General features: G+C 37.3%; 1 protein-coding gene across 3 annotated transcripts; it reads left to right on the top strand.

Moving 5' to 3' along the window:
* Window positions 1-150: 150 nt before the first annotated feature.
* On the top strand, window positions 151-15,713 carry LOC129360465 (transmembrane protein 255A-like). 3 transcript variants are annotated; one of them, XM_055030709.1, is made up of 12 exons: window positions 151-219; window positions 338-486; window positions 586-668; window positions 3,523-3,665; window positions 4,713-4,775; window positions 7,445-7,534; window positions 9,582-9,647; window positions 9,774-9,859; window positions 10,349-10,417; window positions 10,762-10,924; window positions 11,782-11,928; window positions 12,704-15,713. In XM_055030709.1, the coding sequence occupies exons 1-12, from the start codon at window positions 175-177 to the stop codon at window positions 12,845-12,847; spliced, it is 1,248 nt and encodes a 415-aa protein (XP_054886684.1). In that variant the 5' UTR covers window positions 151-174; the 3' UTR covers window positions 12,848-15,713. The 3 variants fall into 3 exon arrangements, with proteins under 3 accessions (XP_054886684.1, XP_054886685.1, XP_054886686.1); XM_055030710.1 differs by lacking the exon at window positions 10,349-10,417; XM_055030711.1 differs by lacking the exon at window positions 151-219 and having other exon boundaries at window positions 260-482.
* The last annotated feature ends 1,185 nt before the right edge of the window (window positions 15,714-16,898 follow it).

The following is a 16,898-nucleotide window of genomic DNA, read 5'->3' as shown; positions in this document are numbered from 1 at the left end:
AAACTAGTCCGTCACAAATCGCCGTTTTCAAGTTAAAACTTAAAAACTGTTTGGTATAAAAATGCACAAGAATTTCCGCATTTTATTTTTTTATTTGAGGGGAATCGTTTCACCCTCTAAGTCTAAACTAAGATTGTGTAATTCCCCAATATAAAGCTCTGGAAAAAATGGCGGATGACGTCGGAAGCCGAATTTAACGGATATCGAGGCATCGTAACGGTAAGGCACGTACGCACGCACTTACGTACGTACGGTAATGTTGGCGTGAAGAGTGTAAGTGAAGGCTGTAGAGTGCTGTACGTTGTTTTTAGTATTTGTGTGACATGCGCACACACAGCCAGCCGCAGCGCCACCGACCTGCCGTCCGACACCGACACATCGAGAGGAGGGACACCGAGAGACACCGCAGCAGCCGCGGGAACGTGAAGGGGACGGGCTCGGGGGCAGACGGAGAGCGGTCCTGTCTGTCAGAGAATGCCACAGCAAGTGAACGCAAGCTCGGCGTTGGATCACGATCGTGACCCGTTGTCGTTCAGATTTCTATCCGTCGTCGGGTAGTGATTGTTGTTCTTCATATTTTATTAGAAGAAGTCATCGCCGAACCAAGATGCCGCCCCGTTCTCACAGCCTCCAGTCCAGCGGACTGACGCTCTCTGAGACAAGCATGGGTAGGTGTGCGCAAGGTCACTGCTGTGTCTGCACCAGCTTCTTACTGTTCAGTAGCAGTGCAGTGCATCCCCTGAGCCCCTTGTCACCACTTTGAAAACAACAGTTTTGGTTGCAGTAACAGCTCAGTAAACATGAATGCCTGTGAAAAATAGTGTAAAACAGTCGCTGCAGCAGCAGGCGGGTATTTTCCTTCATGGCCGGGCCGCAGCGCGTCACTGCAGGTGCGGCGGCGCCGAGCAGCCACAGCATCCTCAGGGCTGCTGATGCTGCACGGATTTCACCAGGATGCCTTGCAACTTTATTCTAAGTACACTCAAACAAGCAATGCTTCTTCGGCTACATAAAAATACTAAAATGTTTGTATTTCGTAAATTGACTGAGTCTAATATATTCATACAAAACAGCCACATCTGAGTATTTTGATACAGAACATGTACTGATAATACTGTAAACAGCAATAGTGCAGACTAAAGAAAGTATAGTTGCATTACAGTTGAATTGTTATTGAAATGTAACCCCAGCTCTGTAAACTCATGTGTCCTTCAGTTGTCACTGGTGACACTGAATCCCTTTGTTTACTAAACCAAAGCATGTTTTCCTATCGATCTCTAGATATCAGCCTTGAGGTATATATATAATTTTTTTTTAAATTAAAGTTTTAGCATGGAGTTGACCCTTGTCCAACCAGTAAAACAAGACATCAGACATTAATATGTCAAAGCAATGTTTTCAATTTTAAGTTGTTGTCTGCCTTTAGGTTCTTGTTCTTTGCTTTCTTATATTTTACCATTTGATAACTAAGCAATACAAAAGTTAAGAAAGTTTAACAGGATTCTTGATTTTGTTCAAGATCCCATATTCTCTAAAAATAGTTTATTGACCACTTTTAAAATGCAGATATAAATATTGTTGGTAGATATTTATGCTGTGATCATGTTGTAAATAAAGAAGTTGGTAAAAAAAAAAAAACACCCAATGGATGGATGGACAGATAAATGAATGATGAGGCAGATGGATCGCTAGATGGAAAAAGGGATGAATGTGTAGAAAAAGTTGGATGGATGGATGGATGGATGGATGGATGGATGGATGGATGGATGGATGGATGGATGGATGGATGGATGGATGGATGGATGGATGGATAAACAACCTCATTTAGGCAGCACTTATAAGTGCTTAAAAATAGTGGTCAATAACATACATCAAGTTAAAACACATGAAGCCTTTTTAAATTAAACAGATTAAAAAAACTAAAAAACAAAGTTTTAAAGTAGGCAGTTGTCTCATTGATTTTTTTTATAGTCTCACAGTAAAAACAGCATTGCAATAATTGAGAATGCTAAAAACAAAGGCATCAACTAATTTTCCAGAATCCTGTTGAGACATCAGGCGACTAATTCTGGCAGTATGTTTAGGTGGTAATACGTTGTATTTGTCACCATGTTTTGTACTTGTTGAAATTCAGAGCAGGATCCACGACTAGCATTAAATTCCTGGTATTCTAAGCTAACTGAAAAATTCAGTTTTATTATATTTATCTGGGAATAAATGGACACATCCAACTATTAATCTGTTCAATGCATTCCGTCCATTTGCACTTAACTGTAATCTACTGATAAAACACAAATGTACAACTGTGTGTCATCGACATAATTTGGATATTCTTTCTTATCATTGCATATAATTTGAATGCTTGGAAATGTTGAAAAGGAGAAGACTTAGGTTGGAACCTTGAGGAATAAATAATGTTATTCAGCTTAGATTTATTGGACGCCAAAAGGTTCCATCAGACAGTCACCAAGTACCAATTTTTTTAAATTGGGAGAATAAAATGTCATGATATACTGTGTCGAACGCTGTCTTCAGATCGAGTAGAACTAATATTTAAATTTTACTACCATCAGTGTTCAGCTGGAGGTCATTAAAAACATTCACAAGAGCAGTTTGATTGACAAAAGCCATCAGAGCAGCTGCTCTGGGTTAGAAATCTGTTTTTTTAAAGGGAACATATAACGCCACATTCACGTTTTGCACCAGAATGTAACGTCACAAATTAGCAACCCCAGCAGAGTTCCGCCCATCACTTAGCAACCCAAGAGGTACTCCAGCACATTTGGTCAGCTGGTTTTATCACAGCACAATGGGTGATGGAAAAGACAAGCGCTTGCTGTTGACTTACCATCCAAAATCCACTTGCTGCTTTCGTGCTACTTGTGCAGGGGCCTCCACTTCTGCTTTTCAAAAATGTATGGTTGTGTAATTGAGCATCTGTTTGCAGTTATTTTTATGTGCGATTGAAAACGTTGAGCTCATTCTGAAAGGAGCTCAAATAGGCAGAAATGATCAGACTAAAATCTCATTATCTAAGAATGATTTTGTGCAAAAAATGTACAAAATATGTTTTCTATACCCATAGATCTATCCTAACCTTTAGAAGGAAGTATAATTAGTATTTTAGGCAGAAGTGGCACATTATTGAAAATTGATAAGTCCAGGTTCTTCTTTTTCTGAAGTGGTTTTGATTACCACAGTCTGTGGGAACACTCCAGAGGAGAATGACTCATTTATTATTAGAAAAAGGTCTGGAATCAAAACATGCAAGGCTTTGAGGAAAAAACTGGTTGGTTCAGATGGATAAAACATAAACCCAAATCTTGGAAAATCTCACACAGCTCTTTTTAGTGCGACATCTGAAAATGCAAAGAACAGACCTTCAAATGCAGGGAAAGAAACATTTTGTGATTTTCTGCAAGGATTGTAAGACAAAGACTAACCTTTTGAACCTTTTGATCAGCATGTGACAAATGCATGGCGATTCGTTGGTAATATTTGGTTTTGTTGTTGCATCTATAGGATCCTTTAAGAGAAGAAAGAGGAAATCCATAACAGTGACGGTGATGCTGCTCATTGTGTCTGTTCTCATCCTCGTTTTTGGCCTGGCGGCGACCACCCGGACACAAAACATCACTGTGGGAGGCTACTACCCAGGAGTTATTGTGAGTTCAAATACCTCGCTGTAAGCATCAGAAACAACATGGCAAACGAGACTAAGCTGTTTCCAGCAAATCCTTTCAACTCCTGGAGTCCAAACTTCATTAACACAGCTCCCCAAAGGGAGTGTTTTGCATTCATTATTCAGTATTGCAATCATTAGATGCTGGATGAAGTCTGAGTCTTCCAGTCGGTAAATTTGTTTCCGGCATTTAAAAGACTCAGATCGAGTTCTGTGAATTTAACGTTTCGATCATCTGAATCAAACTGTTTTAGTAACATTAATTTTGAAACTATGAAGTCAAATTTGATTGATATTCAATACGAGTAACACTTCATGTATCTCAAAGGGAAATTATATTGAAGATTGTCATAATTTATATTATCTAAGCATCTTTAACGGTTTGTTGTGGATTGTGATGCTGTGATCAAGAAGGAACTCCAATCAGAAGAGGCCTCTGACTGAAGACTGTTGCTGTGTTGCAATATGAAGTTAATTCAGTTAAAAAAATACTTTACCTATTAAAATTAAAAGTGTTGTTGTAACTTGCATCATCCGGGTTGGTGATGGTTTGGGCAGGAAGGATATCCAGTAGCAGTCAGTTTCACAACCAATCTGAAGAAGCCTCTGACTGAGGATTATTTTTGTATGATAGTTTAATAACTGTCACAGCCGAAAGTGTAAATTTTCCACGAAAAATTCTGAAAAGTCAGACATTTGCTAAGAAAAACTCAGAAATTTTGAGATTAATCTCAGATTTATTTATTTTTTTTGGTTTGAAAAGTCAAGAATTTTCCAGAGAAAACAGAAATTTTTAAATTAATGTCAGAATGTTTTAGGAACATTTATTTTAAATTTTTTGTTTGAAAAGTGACAGATTTTCTAAAAAGAAACCCCCCAAAAAACATTTGAAATTTCTGAGATTAATCTCAAAATTTCAGCCTTTTTTGGCAGAAATTAGCACCTGTTTTTTGTGGTTTTTTCTATCTAATATGGCTCTAATTCAGCACCTTATGAACGATCTGTAACAGAATATTTTGTTTCTTTCTAGCTCGGCTTCGGCTCTTTTCTGGGAATCATCGGTGCTCATTTGATAGAGAACAAGAGGCAGATGGTAAGAGGATTTACATCCTGTATTTCCACTGTGTTTTGTGTTTATTGGTCCTTTTCATCCATTCCAGTTGAGCCTGTGAGGCCAAACTGGGCTGAGGAGATTTGCGTTGCGTACTGTTGCAAATAAACTGGACTCTGAGGGGTGAGTTGAGGGTGAACGCAGCCAGAAATAGAAACGGGCTGTAAATGGAGGAGGACAGATGTCTGCAGCCAAAATGAGGGTGGGAGGAAACTGCAGATGAGCAGAACAGGTGGGAGGTGCCAGGTTCGGCCCGTCAGAGCTGATGGACGGCTTTATGCTGTGGCAGCCGTTGCCTATAACGCAGCAGCAGGTCCGGTCCAGTGATACAGCAAACTGAGCCGCAGCACATTGCATTCCACTGCTGTGAAATGTTATTGCGGGTTACATAAAAAGTGATGACAGGTGGCACGTCTAGACTGTTTACATCTTTTCCTAAACATGAGAAATAGATACGTATTCAGTTTGGAGGTTTGCACCATCTGGCCAGATGACTGAACTTGACTGTTGCAGAGGTATTTACTTCAGTTTACTTTTAGGACACTGATCATTTTACTTTCATTTGAGTAATGTGTTCAGTATTTGCAATCTATATAAAGTAATTTCTTTTTCTTAGCTAAATGATGTACATGGGGAAATTTCAAGTTGATCGTTTCAAACCTCTAGCAGGAGAAAAAGTTCAAAATCCAAACCAAAAGCTTGTTTAGTCTTTAAAATACCAGAATTTGGAAATAACTTTACATTTTTTACTTTTACTTGAGTAAAATTATGTTGAAGTTGTGCTACTTTTACTTGAGTGCAATTTGTGGATTGCTGGTATAATCGTCATTATTTTAATGGTTTGTAGCTTTATCTCTACCGCTTCAGCAGCCATATGTTTTACATCCCTGCTAAAGATTTATAAAAAGTATTACATTTATTGCAGAAGCAAAAAAAGCTTTAAACTTGATCACAAATCCCATCTCAAGAAACAGTTGTTTTTACTAAAACATCACTGACACAATTGAAGGTGCATTTCCTTTAAACATGTAGCTGGAACATTTTTTATGTCTGCTGTTCTTATGTTACTTTTATATATTGACTATGTGCTGCTTTTTTGATTATAATAATGGCAAAAAGGCCTGTTTCTTTTGTCCACTGCTGCAAGGGGAGGTTTATTTTGATAGTTTACAGTATTACTGTGAAAACAAAATTCTAAAAACTTACCAAGTTTCTATTGCAAATATCTTATTATTCTTGACATAAAAGAAAGTTTTCAGCAAGTTGATAATATCTTAATATTAATGAAAAAAATATTATTTTATCTTGGTATAAATATAAGTATCTTGTGGGACTGGCAGTTTTTCATCAATATTAAGGAATTATTTATTTAAAACGTCTTGTTTCTGCTCTTGTGTCTTTCTGAAAAGTTACTTGTAAATTAGTTTAGCTTTATTTGAAGTGTATTGAGATATCTGTTCTGTAAACTGGACCAATAACATTTGGTACAATTTTCAAAAAGTTCACTGCATGACATTCTCCTTGTTTTCTAAAGGTTTATGCTTTATAAAAACCAAAAATATTAATAATAAAAAGTTTTCCTTCTGCTTCCTTCGGTTCCATTCATCCATTGAAAATCCAGGACATGGTTTCTGTAGACACACATAAATAATAAATTATTTGAGGAAACTTTAGCATATTTATTTATTTTCTATTTATTGATGTGCTTCAGTCAACCTGGTTGCCGTTGCTTGGAGTCGATGACAAGCTGCTGACATAATTTACTCCTCCGCCTGTCGCGTGTTGCATCGGGAAAACATCTGAAACATGCAGAACAGAGTGCCAGGAAGCTGGCAGGACAAAAAAGATCCAATCTAATTTCTAAAGTGCCACTGAGATCCATTAATTTTGTTTGATTGTGTTTCTCCCATTGTCCTCAGTAAGTGGTGCATTTGGGTTTCTTTCCTCTTTCAATGCAGAACTTATGTAAACAGGAGTGAGTGTAACTCAATGCTCAATGCACAATGATTTGCATCAATCAGTGATTGGATTAGAATATCTTGTGATGGCGATATCCGTTGTGATGTTTTCATCTGTACTCCTACACTGTGTGACCTTTAGCCCTCTGGGTCCAAGAGACTCTGTCCAACTGGCTAAATATTACATTAACATGTAGATGCATTTATGCAACACTTACACTAGTAACTAGAACACTTTGCATCCATGAAGCTTCCTTTTCAACTCCTCTGGGATTTAATATTATTTGAGCATTTGAGACGCTGATCAGCTGTTTTTAATTGTAACGAAACACAAAAAGCATTACCTTGTTTCCATAGTTACACATCATAAAGTAAAACATTAAGAGCAGAAATCTTTCCAGGTGCACAGCTTTCAAAACTAGAGGGAATAATTACCCAAAAATTCAATGCCTAAACCTAAAAATGTGTTATTTCTATTAATAAATGTGTTAAACTTGCAAAAAGATCAAATCAAAAGTTCAGTGACAAGATATTGGCAATACATAGTTTATCTCTAATCAGTGGCGCCTCTTGGGACGATTCTCTTTGGCTCTGGAGTCTTATTTAAAAACTACTAAGTGCTCAAGCGCTGATAAAACAAATGTAATACATTTAGTTATCCTGAAGCTGATGCGTCTCTGTTTCCTTCCACAGTTAGTTGCATCTATTGTCTTCATCAGTTTCGGAGCAGTTGCCGCCTTTTGCTGCGCTATTGTTGATGGAGTCTTTGCAGCGAGGCACATTGTAAGTATAACCAATAATTTTATATGTTAGTTCAAAACAAACAACATGTTAGCTAAAGCTACTAGAGTTAGTCTTACAAAGGCTTGGTAAGTTCTGTCCGCAGTAAAAAATATTTAGCTGTGGGTTAAATTAGCCGTCATGATGCAAAGTAACCTCTAATGCACTTTTGATGCAATTGTGCTGAAATAATGACACGGCTGAGTGAAAAGGAGCGTCTCCATTAATGGATCTTTATTTGCCAGTAAAATGGATGATTCTTGTAAGTTTACACTCAACTTTACAGGGAACTTGTTATAAAAGATAAACCTTAAAACCATTCACTGACGGTCATCGCATTCATCTTTAGATTTTAAACCTTATCACATTTGTACTAGAAAGGGTCTAATGAAATCCTGCCAGTCAGACATGTTTAAAGCGCTACCATAGCAATTCTACTCTGAAGTCCTTGAAAACACTTGCATATGTCACTAATCGCACTTTTTGGTGTTTTATTTTCATTTATGTGGCACAGAAAAATAATTAAACATGATAGGAAACACCGTTTGTTTGGTCACTGTTACTGAATCAATGTAGATGTAACTTAAAACATCACAGTAATAATATTACATAATCTCACTCTGTTTACTCACCTCAGGTTGCAGGATGCTTGAAACTGAGAGTGAAGCTGATGGCTCCACCTACTTTCTGGTTATTTTAGCCAATAAAATAACCAGAAATTATTTCTGGTTATTTTCAGATCAACGGCATCAAAATTAAATGCCGTTGATCTGGCATTTAATTTTATTCCTAGGTTTGTAATTTATTCTTAAATATGACCAGAGCAAAGGTAACACACACTGTCCGAACACAGCAGACACGTGAATATCAAAGCGGTGATACCAATACACACAAATTCAGAACTGGAGCACATCAAAAGAGGTCGATATGAGGTTTAGCCCTAAATTATAACATTTTATTCACATTAATAATAATTCTTGTAAGCCAATACGAGACAAGAGCATCACTAAGGATGACAAAGCAGCACGTTTTAACAGAATAGGCCTGCAGAAAATGATTTATATCCTTCAAAATAAATAATAAAAAAACCTTTAGTGACTCTATCTCAATGAAATGTTCCTTATATTTACTGGAAAAACATTTAGCAGGTTTTATGGGTATTTTGTTGGTTCATCTTTAGTCCTTTGGAGTTTGAAGGCCTTGTTGCCATCAACCTAATTTTAATACAAGTTTGATAACTACCATCCTAGTTGTAGTTTGTCTATAATTAGATGAACAAACTCCAGTCATGCATACTTTTTTATTATTTTGGTGTCACAAATAGACATAAAAACCATAAGTGTTTGTTTCTACAACACTTGTAGTTTTAGAGTTGAGTAAATAAAAATAGAAGTCCGGCTCTGAGCCTGATCATTTTTCACTCTTTAAAAAACCAAACAAGGCTGAACATGCAGGTCTAAAGATATTTTTCCCAGAACGCCAGAGACAAACAAACCAGAAGACGCCTGTCTGTTGTTTATAATCTGATTTATCAAGTCAAGTTTATTTGTATAGCCTGTTTCTGCAACAAGGCAGTGTGTTGTTACACTCTAAAAACATTGTGTGGTAGCAAATTAGGAAACACCAGTAAACATTGGTTTTAGTCAAATCCCATCATTAAATATATCAAATATATTGATCAGTGTCCCAATGGCAGCTTTAGACAGAGTTCCTTCATTTTCAGGAATTCTGTGTTTCGGATGTTTTGCAGTTTACTGGAAGTTTGTTCCAGTTTAGAGGAGCATAAAAACTGAATGCTGCTTCTCCATGTTTTATTTCTGTTTCTTAATAATATTCCCATTAGAATAACATAGTCGGCTTCCGAGAGCTTAAATTACTTATTGCTGAAACGTAATGTGAAATAAATGACCCAACAGTAGCTGAGGTTTCTTTATCCTACTGCGGTTAGCTTTGTTGTCATTGATATTTGATATTTATTAAAGTAATTTTTTTGTCTTTTTATTCTAATTTATTGTTTGAAAAAGTCCAACGCGATGTGATTTGCATGCAGGACCTCAGGCCTCTGCATGCAGGGCGCTGTGGGTATCTCTCCAGTGATTCTGCATCTGAGCTGGACGTAAGACACCTTTATTATTATATCTCACTCCCTTTTCATGCACTAAGTGCTCATTAAATTGGGTGAGGCTGCCGCATCCCATAGCGATGCAGAGTGAAGGTGCTGAAAACAGCTTGTGACCCTCAGGTGCCGTGCCACACGTCTCGGTCGTCGTGTAAGCTGCATGTGAAGAGCAACACCTGTTATTGCTGTGACCTCTACAACTGTGGGAGGTGAGTGAAACTTTGGTTGAAATGAACGAAGACAAAACTGTGGCTACGTGGTTAGAAGTGCGACTTTTATTGTTTCGATTTTCAGTAGAGATGCACCAATTAAGTGGCCTGATGTTGGATTTAAAGATCGCCTCAGTGGTTGTCAGACATCAAGAACGCTCACAAATTTCTGAGTTTGAAGAAAGTCAGGAAAGGTTAGAAATTCGCTCACAAAAATGGGATCTTCTTGATCTTCCTTCATTTTCTGTTGGATTCAAAACTACTACCTCTGTCCAAACTCCTCCATTATGTCTTTATTTATTCTTTCTTATATGTTTAAGTGCTTAAAAAGAACCTGAACTTGAATCTGTCCAAATGAAATGCCAGTCAAAATCAGCCAGTCAAGTCAAATCGGTGCATCTCTAATTTTCAGCGGGAGATTTGTTTGCATTGCAGCTTTGATTGTATCAGAACAAGAATGTTTCTTTTCTTTTTTTACTTTTGTTTCAGAGAACCTCTTATGGGACTTCAGAATAAAGATGTTTTGAAAAAGTTTAGGAAGTCATCCATGATTTGGAAGTAGGTCCCTTTTCCAGACCGATCCTGCCCGTTGTAGATCAGTTCAGCATTCTTCTTTCCATGTAGATGTAGTCGTTATTAACAATAAACACCATCATAGAAAAGTGTTGTTCAGTTCATCTCTGCATGTTCTGTTGTGGCTGACGTTACATTTATCCATCCATTTCAGTTTTGCTCGACTTTTCAAAGCCTCAGTGAAACTCTTTTCCACGATTGCAACCATAAATCAGAACCTGATAACAGTTTCCTGCTGATAACCGAAGAGTAACCGATCACTGACCCTCTCAGTGACCTTTGTGACCTGACGGTAGGCTGTCTCCTCTCTGTCCCACTCACCGGCCCAGCCGAGCTGAAGTGATGGGAGGCTACCATGAATACACAGATGTGAAAAGCTGCCAGGACGTTGTGCACCTTTACTACCTGCTGTGGTCTGCGACCATCCTGAACATCGTGGCGCTTTTTCTGGGCATCATCACTGCAGCTGTGCTGGGAGGCTTCAAGGACATGGTAGGCAAAGATAAAAGGTCGAAAAGGAAAAGAACTTGCATAGATTTTTCTGATATCTGATCTTTACTCAAGTATTTATCTTTCTGACGACTTTTTACTTTGATTCCCTACATTTTAAGAGAAATATCTGTGCTTTCTACTCCTTACATTTTCACATTTGTCTTATTTCCATGATTAAAAATATAATGACGCAGAGTCATGTCAAAACTCTGTGTTGACATGACTCTGCGTCATTACATTTTGCGTCATTATCCACCAAATCATGGTCAGATAGTTACTTTTTATTATTTGCCATACAGATATGTGATCATCAGATGTACTTTTCTTTACCTTCCATTTACGTTGGGAAGCACTTAGCAGATTTTATAAATTTGTAATTGTAATACAGGAAATGTTTTTTTCTGACATGTCTCAAAAACAACTTTATAACTAGCATCTAATAATTATAAAGGCTTATGCCACTTTTTGCTGCAGATTTTTTATATTTCTTAGTTTCCTGCTCTCTGCGTGATAAAAGTGTCTTTCTTTGTCTCTTCCAGATGTTTTAAATGAATTATCAATGCTGTGATTGTAGATAATGGGCAGGTTTAGGCAAGTAGCTGTGATCCTGTGATTTTCTCACTTACTGATATCAACATATCTGTCTTACTTAAGTGGAATAATCTCTTGTTATGAATTAATAAAAATATTCAGTGTAATTTTCCTGTACAGAAACTGTTAGAAGTGCCAGTAATAATAGTAATTTGTCTGGATTTTAAGAGCTGGATTTTTTATTATTCTTCTTGTTTCTGGCAGTGTTAGTATAATGAAGGCGATGGCAGTAAATAAAGCCCAGTTTGTGTTGTTTTTTGTGTCAGATGCCTGCTCCTGCTTCAGAGACGACATCTGAACCGGAGGCCATCGCTGCTCCTGTCCCTCCTGCTCCTCCTCCTCCCACCACTTCCCTGAACCTGTACCACAACACTGCCCCCTGCCTGCCGCCTTACACCGCCTACGACCTGCAGGTACCCTGAAAACATGGCGGACAGCATCATAGATTCACATCAGTTGCTACATCAAGACTGATATAGTTCATGCAAATATATCTGAAGCTTGCTATAGATTATTTCCAGCGGCCATTATTTTTCATTTATAATGAAAATGTTTCAACATCATGGCTCCCTGGTGAATGTGTTGTTTTCTTAGAAAGGCGACATTTTATGCAGATTTTTACGTTTTTGTGCTTCCATGTGGGTCTTAACTGCTTTTAAAAACATCCAGCCTTTTCTTTTTGTTCAATAAATGTATGTTTTTTGCTGTGTGGAAACCGAGACATTTCAAGAACTTTCGTGATTGTAATGCAACGTCACAAAACAGGAGGGACTGATCCTCACCTCATAAGCCGTCACCTAACAACCCAAGCTGAGTTTCTGGTCCACTGGTTTCACTCCTGCAGTTTGTTTGTTTTGTATGTGTACGTATTAATCCTTTATATGGAGGTGTCTTTAATTAGAGGCTGAAACACAGACTGCTACAGGAAATATTTCCTGCCAACTGCCACCAATATCTAGAAAAACTCTGAAGAATATTTTAGATATTGAATTTGGTTTGAAATTTTTTTGAGTTTTTCATTTGATGGGTAGAAAATCCAGAAATTTTACTCAAGTAGGAGTAGCAATACTTCATAATAAAATTACTCAAGTAAAAGTAAAACTACTCCTAGAAGTTCATTTTTTTTAAAGTTACTTAAGTAGATATAACTGAGTAAATGGTGACTAGTGTTTTTCTGTTTGCACGCAGGGTCCCTTCCCGTTCCCGGACTCCTCAGGCCTCTCTGATGACTCCCAGTCTGGAGCCAGCCACCTCTGGCCCACCATGATCCCTCCTCGCTACTCCCCGCCTCACGAACACCCCGACGAGAAACCGCCGCCGTACAGCCCGTAGGCCGGCTCCAGGCCATGGAAACACCTAAGGACCCGTCAGGAGCCTCTCGCTCAGATTCTGCTGGCTTTTCTTCACAAACTCTGAACAATGCGTTGAAGGAAAAATAAGCGAGGGGAGGACGACCTCGGCGCCGGCTAGCAGGACTAGCGCTGGGACTCGGTCTGGCCGTTTCTGTGCGTCCATATCTGAGAGAGAGACGCAGCCTGCTGCCCGGCAGGTTTGTTTACACATCTATCTGCCTTAATGCATACGGACTCTGAACACTGCGCCATTTAAAGACTCTTCTCCTGTACAGAAACTCTCCTCCAGCTCATATGTTCTTCACGTGTCATTAATGGAAACTAAAAAAAACAAGCCTTTCTGCCTCAACTGGAGCAGAAGAAATTCACTGAAAGAGACTTTATCGCTTCGGAGTCCAGATAGGAATCAAGTTGAGAATCCAACAAACTGTTTCTGAATTGGTTCCTAAACGTCTCTGACTGCAACTAGAAGGAAATGTTTAATGAAAGTGTTACATGCTTATGTTTGTACAGCAGCATGTTGTAGTTAGCAGCACAGCTAGGCCTGAAGCAGATCATGATATTTATTTCTGTTCTCCTCTGTGTGGTGAACAGCAACGCTATTCAGGAAATAAACTATTGAATCTACTACAGTAGCTGCTGAGGAGACACATTTAACTCTATTTATTCTATTTCTACCAAAAGCTGTGAAGCAGATCTGATTAAATATGTTCAAGAGGAATAAACTTCTGTTCTGTTTGGATCAGGAACTTTGAATTCCTGCTGAAAGTGAAAAACCTTCAGAAATACACTCTTCTGATTCCATCCATCCATCCATCCATCCATCCATCCATCCATCCATCCATCCATCCATCCATCCATCCATCCATCCATCCATCCATCCATCCATCCATCCATCCATCCATCCATCCATCCATCCATCCATCCATCCATCCATCCATCAAGTTGTTCCTAGACCTGGTTGGTGTAAATTTAAAATAACCTGAACACATCATCCGTTTAAATGCATAAAAATGCATCTCAATAAATTCAAAAATCTCCATAAAAACACAAAACTTTATCTCTAAAATAACATTTGAGAACTAAATTCAAAATTTTAGCACAAAAACATTGTTTAATGCTGACTTATGTCACTGTCACGAATGCAAAATTCACATTTTGCATATTTTTAAGCTTCTTTTTGGGTCTCAATTGCTTCTAAAAAAAACACAAACACTTAAAAAAAACATGTAATTGTTCTTTGGTTACCTAGCAACCCAAGCCGAGCTCCAGCATGTCTGGTCAGCTGGCTTTACCACTGTCTGTAAAAGACAAAGGTTTTCTTATTGACTTATTTTCCGGAAAGCACTTGCTGCATTCTCATTGGTTGTGCAGGAGGTGCCACTTCTGCTTTTCAAAGACGCACAGTTGTACAATTGCACATTTGTCTACAGCCATAGCTGTAAATGTTGAGTTGGGAACGTGGCCAGAAGCAGCTTATTTAGCTTTAAAGTGACAAGACGCCCTAAAACGGCTCATTGTGAAATGGACAAAACTGAGCAGATTAAAATGTTATTATCTTAATGAGTTTGTACAGAAAACTTAATGAACATGTTTTGTATCACACATAGACAGATTCTATCCTGTTCAAGGAAGCACAACAGATCACCTTCAGGCTACACAAGATTATTGATGAACTTCCCAAACATTAATGGAAAGTTTAGTGGAAGAAAAAGCGATGTTCTTGAAGAAGCAACAGGAATAACTGGAGATGCTGATTTCATCTGCCAGTAGGATGTAGTATTTGCCCACACTGCCAAATTAATGATACCTACATTAATGGCCTTAGTAAGAGTGTGATACTTGTTTGGATCAAACGGGCCTGATCAGAACCACATAGAGAAACTATACAGGACATGAGAATATATTGAAACAGGCTTACATTTCTGGTTTTTAATTACTATAAATTACATTCTAAGTTCCATTAGATGTAATCCATTGTCACAGGGGTGTCCAAAGTGCGGCTCGGGGACCATTTGCGATCCTCTGAAGGACTTTTGGCGGTCCAAATGGAGCAAATCTGCTTAAATGGTTGATGAATCCTTGTTCTAAATTTTTACAGCTACATAACATCTTAAAAATATATCATATACAAAAAATAGATTTGCATTTATTGTTTTTTTTTTTCTTTTAAATTAATCTTAATTTTTGAGTAATTAGAACCAAAAACATTCACCAACTTTTTCCCAAAAACAAATTTTACTTCTGATATAAGAAAACAATCCAAGCAATTTAGAAGCTCTGGACCTTTGACAACGATCTTCCATTTTGCTCATTTTAATGAAATTTTAATTGAGTTTTTATTGAGTAGCTAATACAGTAATGAAAAGAACATCAAACGTTTATTTAAATAATAAAAGACTCCAACTTGACGACTTTCTCCCTCTTGGTGGAAATATTGGACTCATTGCATCATCATAAATAAACAAAGATTGAATTAAATGGCCAGTATTTCACATTTTCAACACATTCTGCTGTATTGAGATGCATTTGCTTCGTTTTGCTCTCACTAGTCACCGAGTCCTGCTGGTTTTCCAGCTGGAGTTTGGTGCAACATCATTCCCATTTCAGTATCACGTCTTCTCCAATCAGTGCTGGATTCACTGATCTGGTTTAAAGAAGCTGAAGTGTAAACACACATCAGCTTCTCTTGTTTATAAGTCAGTCTGGAGCAGATGAACGTTTCTTTCTACCAATAAATTATTTGTGATTCACGTTGTTTTTGGTATTTTTTGCTTCACCAAAGCTGACGGTGTGACTGTCCAGAGATCTCTGCTGATATTCCAAATAAAAAATGTTGGTTTTGATCTTTGGTTTGGTCGATCTGCTTGTTTTATGGGGTTCATTAGATTTAATAGAAACTGTTGATTAAACTGGGTTTTTACACTTTTCCCACAATAAAATTAAAGTAATGTTTCAGCTTTGGAGACAAAAATGACACAAACCAAAGGATACAGTTTTAATTCACTGTTACACATTTATTACTATTATTAATGATATATTTTAATATCCCATAGCAAGAAAAATTTCAAATATTTCCTCGCTATGTTTTCTGGAACTTAGCAAATAGAAGTAATTTAGATTATTTTTACTGACCTAAAAAAAGGGAAGTTTAACACCAAACTATAGACGGTGAGGATTAAAATGTTGTTTTATCATCTTTAAATATCTGGTCCAAACTGTAAAATACGCTTTCCAAGTTTAAACTTTTAAACGGTAGGTAGTAGTTAATCATGAAACTGTTTGAATGTCAAGGACTTTGCAAACCTTCCAAGCACCTGAAATAAATTCAGGAACTTCCCAAACGAAGCCTGATTATATTATCTAAGTAAAGTGAAGCAGATAATGCAAAATATCTGATTTAGAGTTTTTAAGCAATTTACACAACTCTTTGTATTGTTAAAAAAAATTTAAAAATCTTCATAAATAGTTTTGTTCCCACAATTATTCATAAAAAAAGTTTTTTATTACCTAAAGGCCTTTTGGTTTCTATTTAAGGCCATGCTGCTGCAAATTTAAACTTTAACAGTTTTTAAGAAAGCATATTACACAATGAAACGTTAACATAGTTAATCCATTTATTGAAAAACAATCTGTAGCATTTAATCTGAAAACAAGACAGATTGGTTTCAACCTTTAGCTCTACCTTTACCTGCAAGAAGACGGTTCTAATTTCTGACATGTAAAAAAAAAACTAAACAACAAAAACAAAACAAAAAAGAAACACCTGGAAATTTAAGTGCGAAATGCTAATAAATCTCAGTTAAAATTCCTACCTTTACATTTAAAACAATACAAAACAAATCCATCTTCCACGATGTAAGTAATCCAATGAAACTGTACAAATTTTCCTGCCACAAGACCCAGATGTGGCAACAATGACGTCATGAAAAAATATATTTTACAAAACAAAAAATCCTAAAATCATCATCAGAAGGTCCTATTAACAGGTGAAGCATTGAGTTGATTTAATATCTGAACAATCTTATTGC

Source organism: Poeciliopsis prolifica, unplaced genomic scaffold, assembly GCF_027474105.1.
Source record: "Poeciliopsis prolifica strain line A6 unplaced genomic scaffold, Auburn_PproV2 SCAFFOLD006, whole genome shotgun sequence".
Classification (NCBI taxonomy): Eukaryota; Metazoa; Chordata; class Actinopteri; order Cyprinodontiformes; family Poeciliidae; genus Poeciliopsis; species Poeciliopsis prolifica.
The sequence above is the reverse complement of the archived record's forward strand: the minus strand, read 5'-3'. Positions and strand labels throughout refer to the sequence as shown.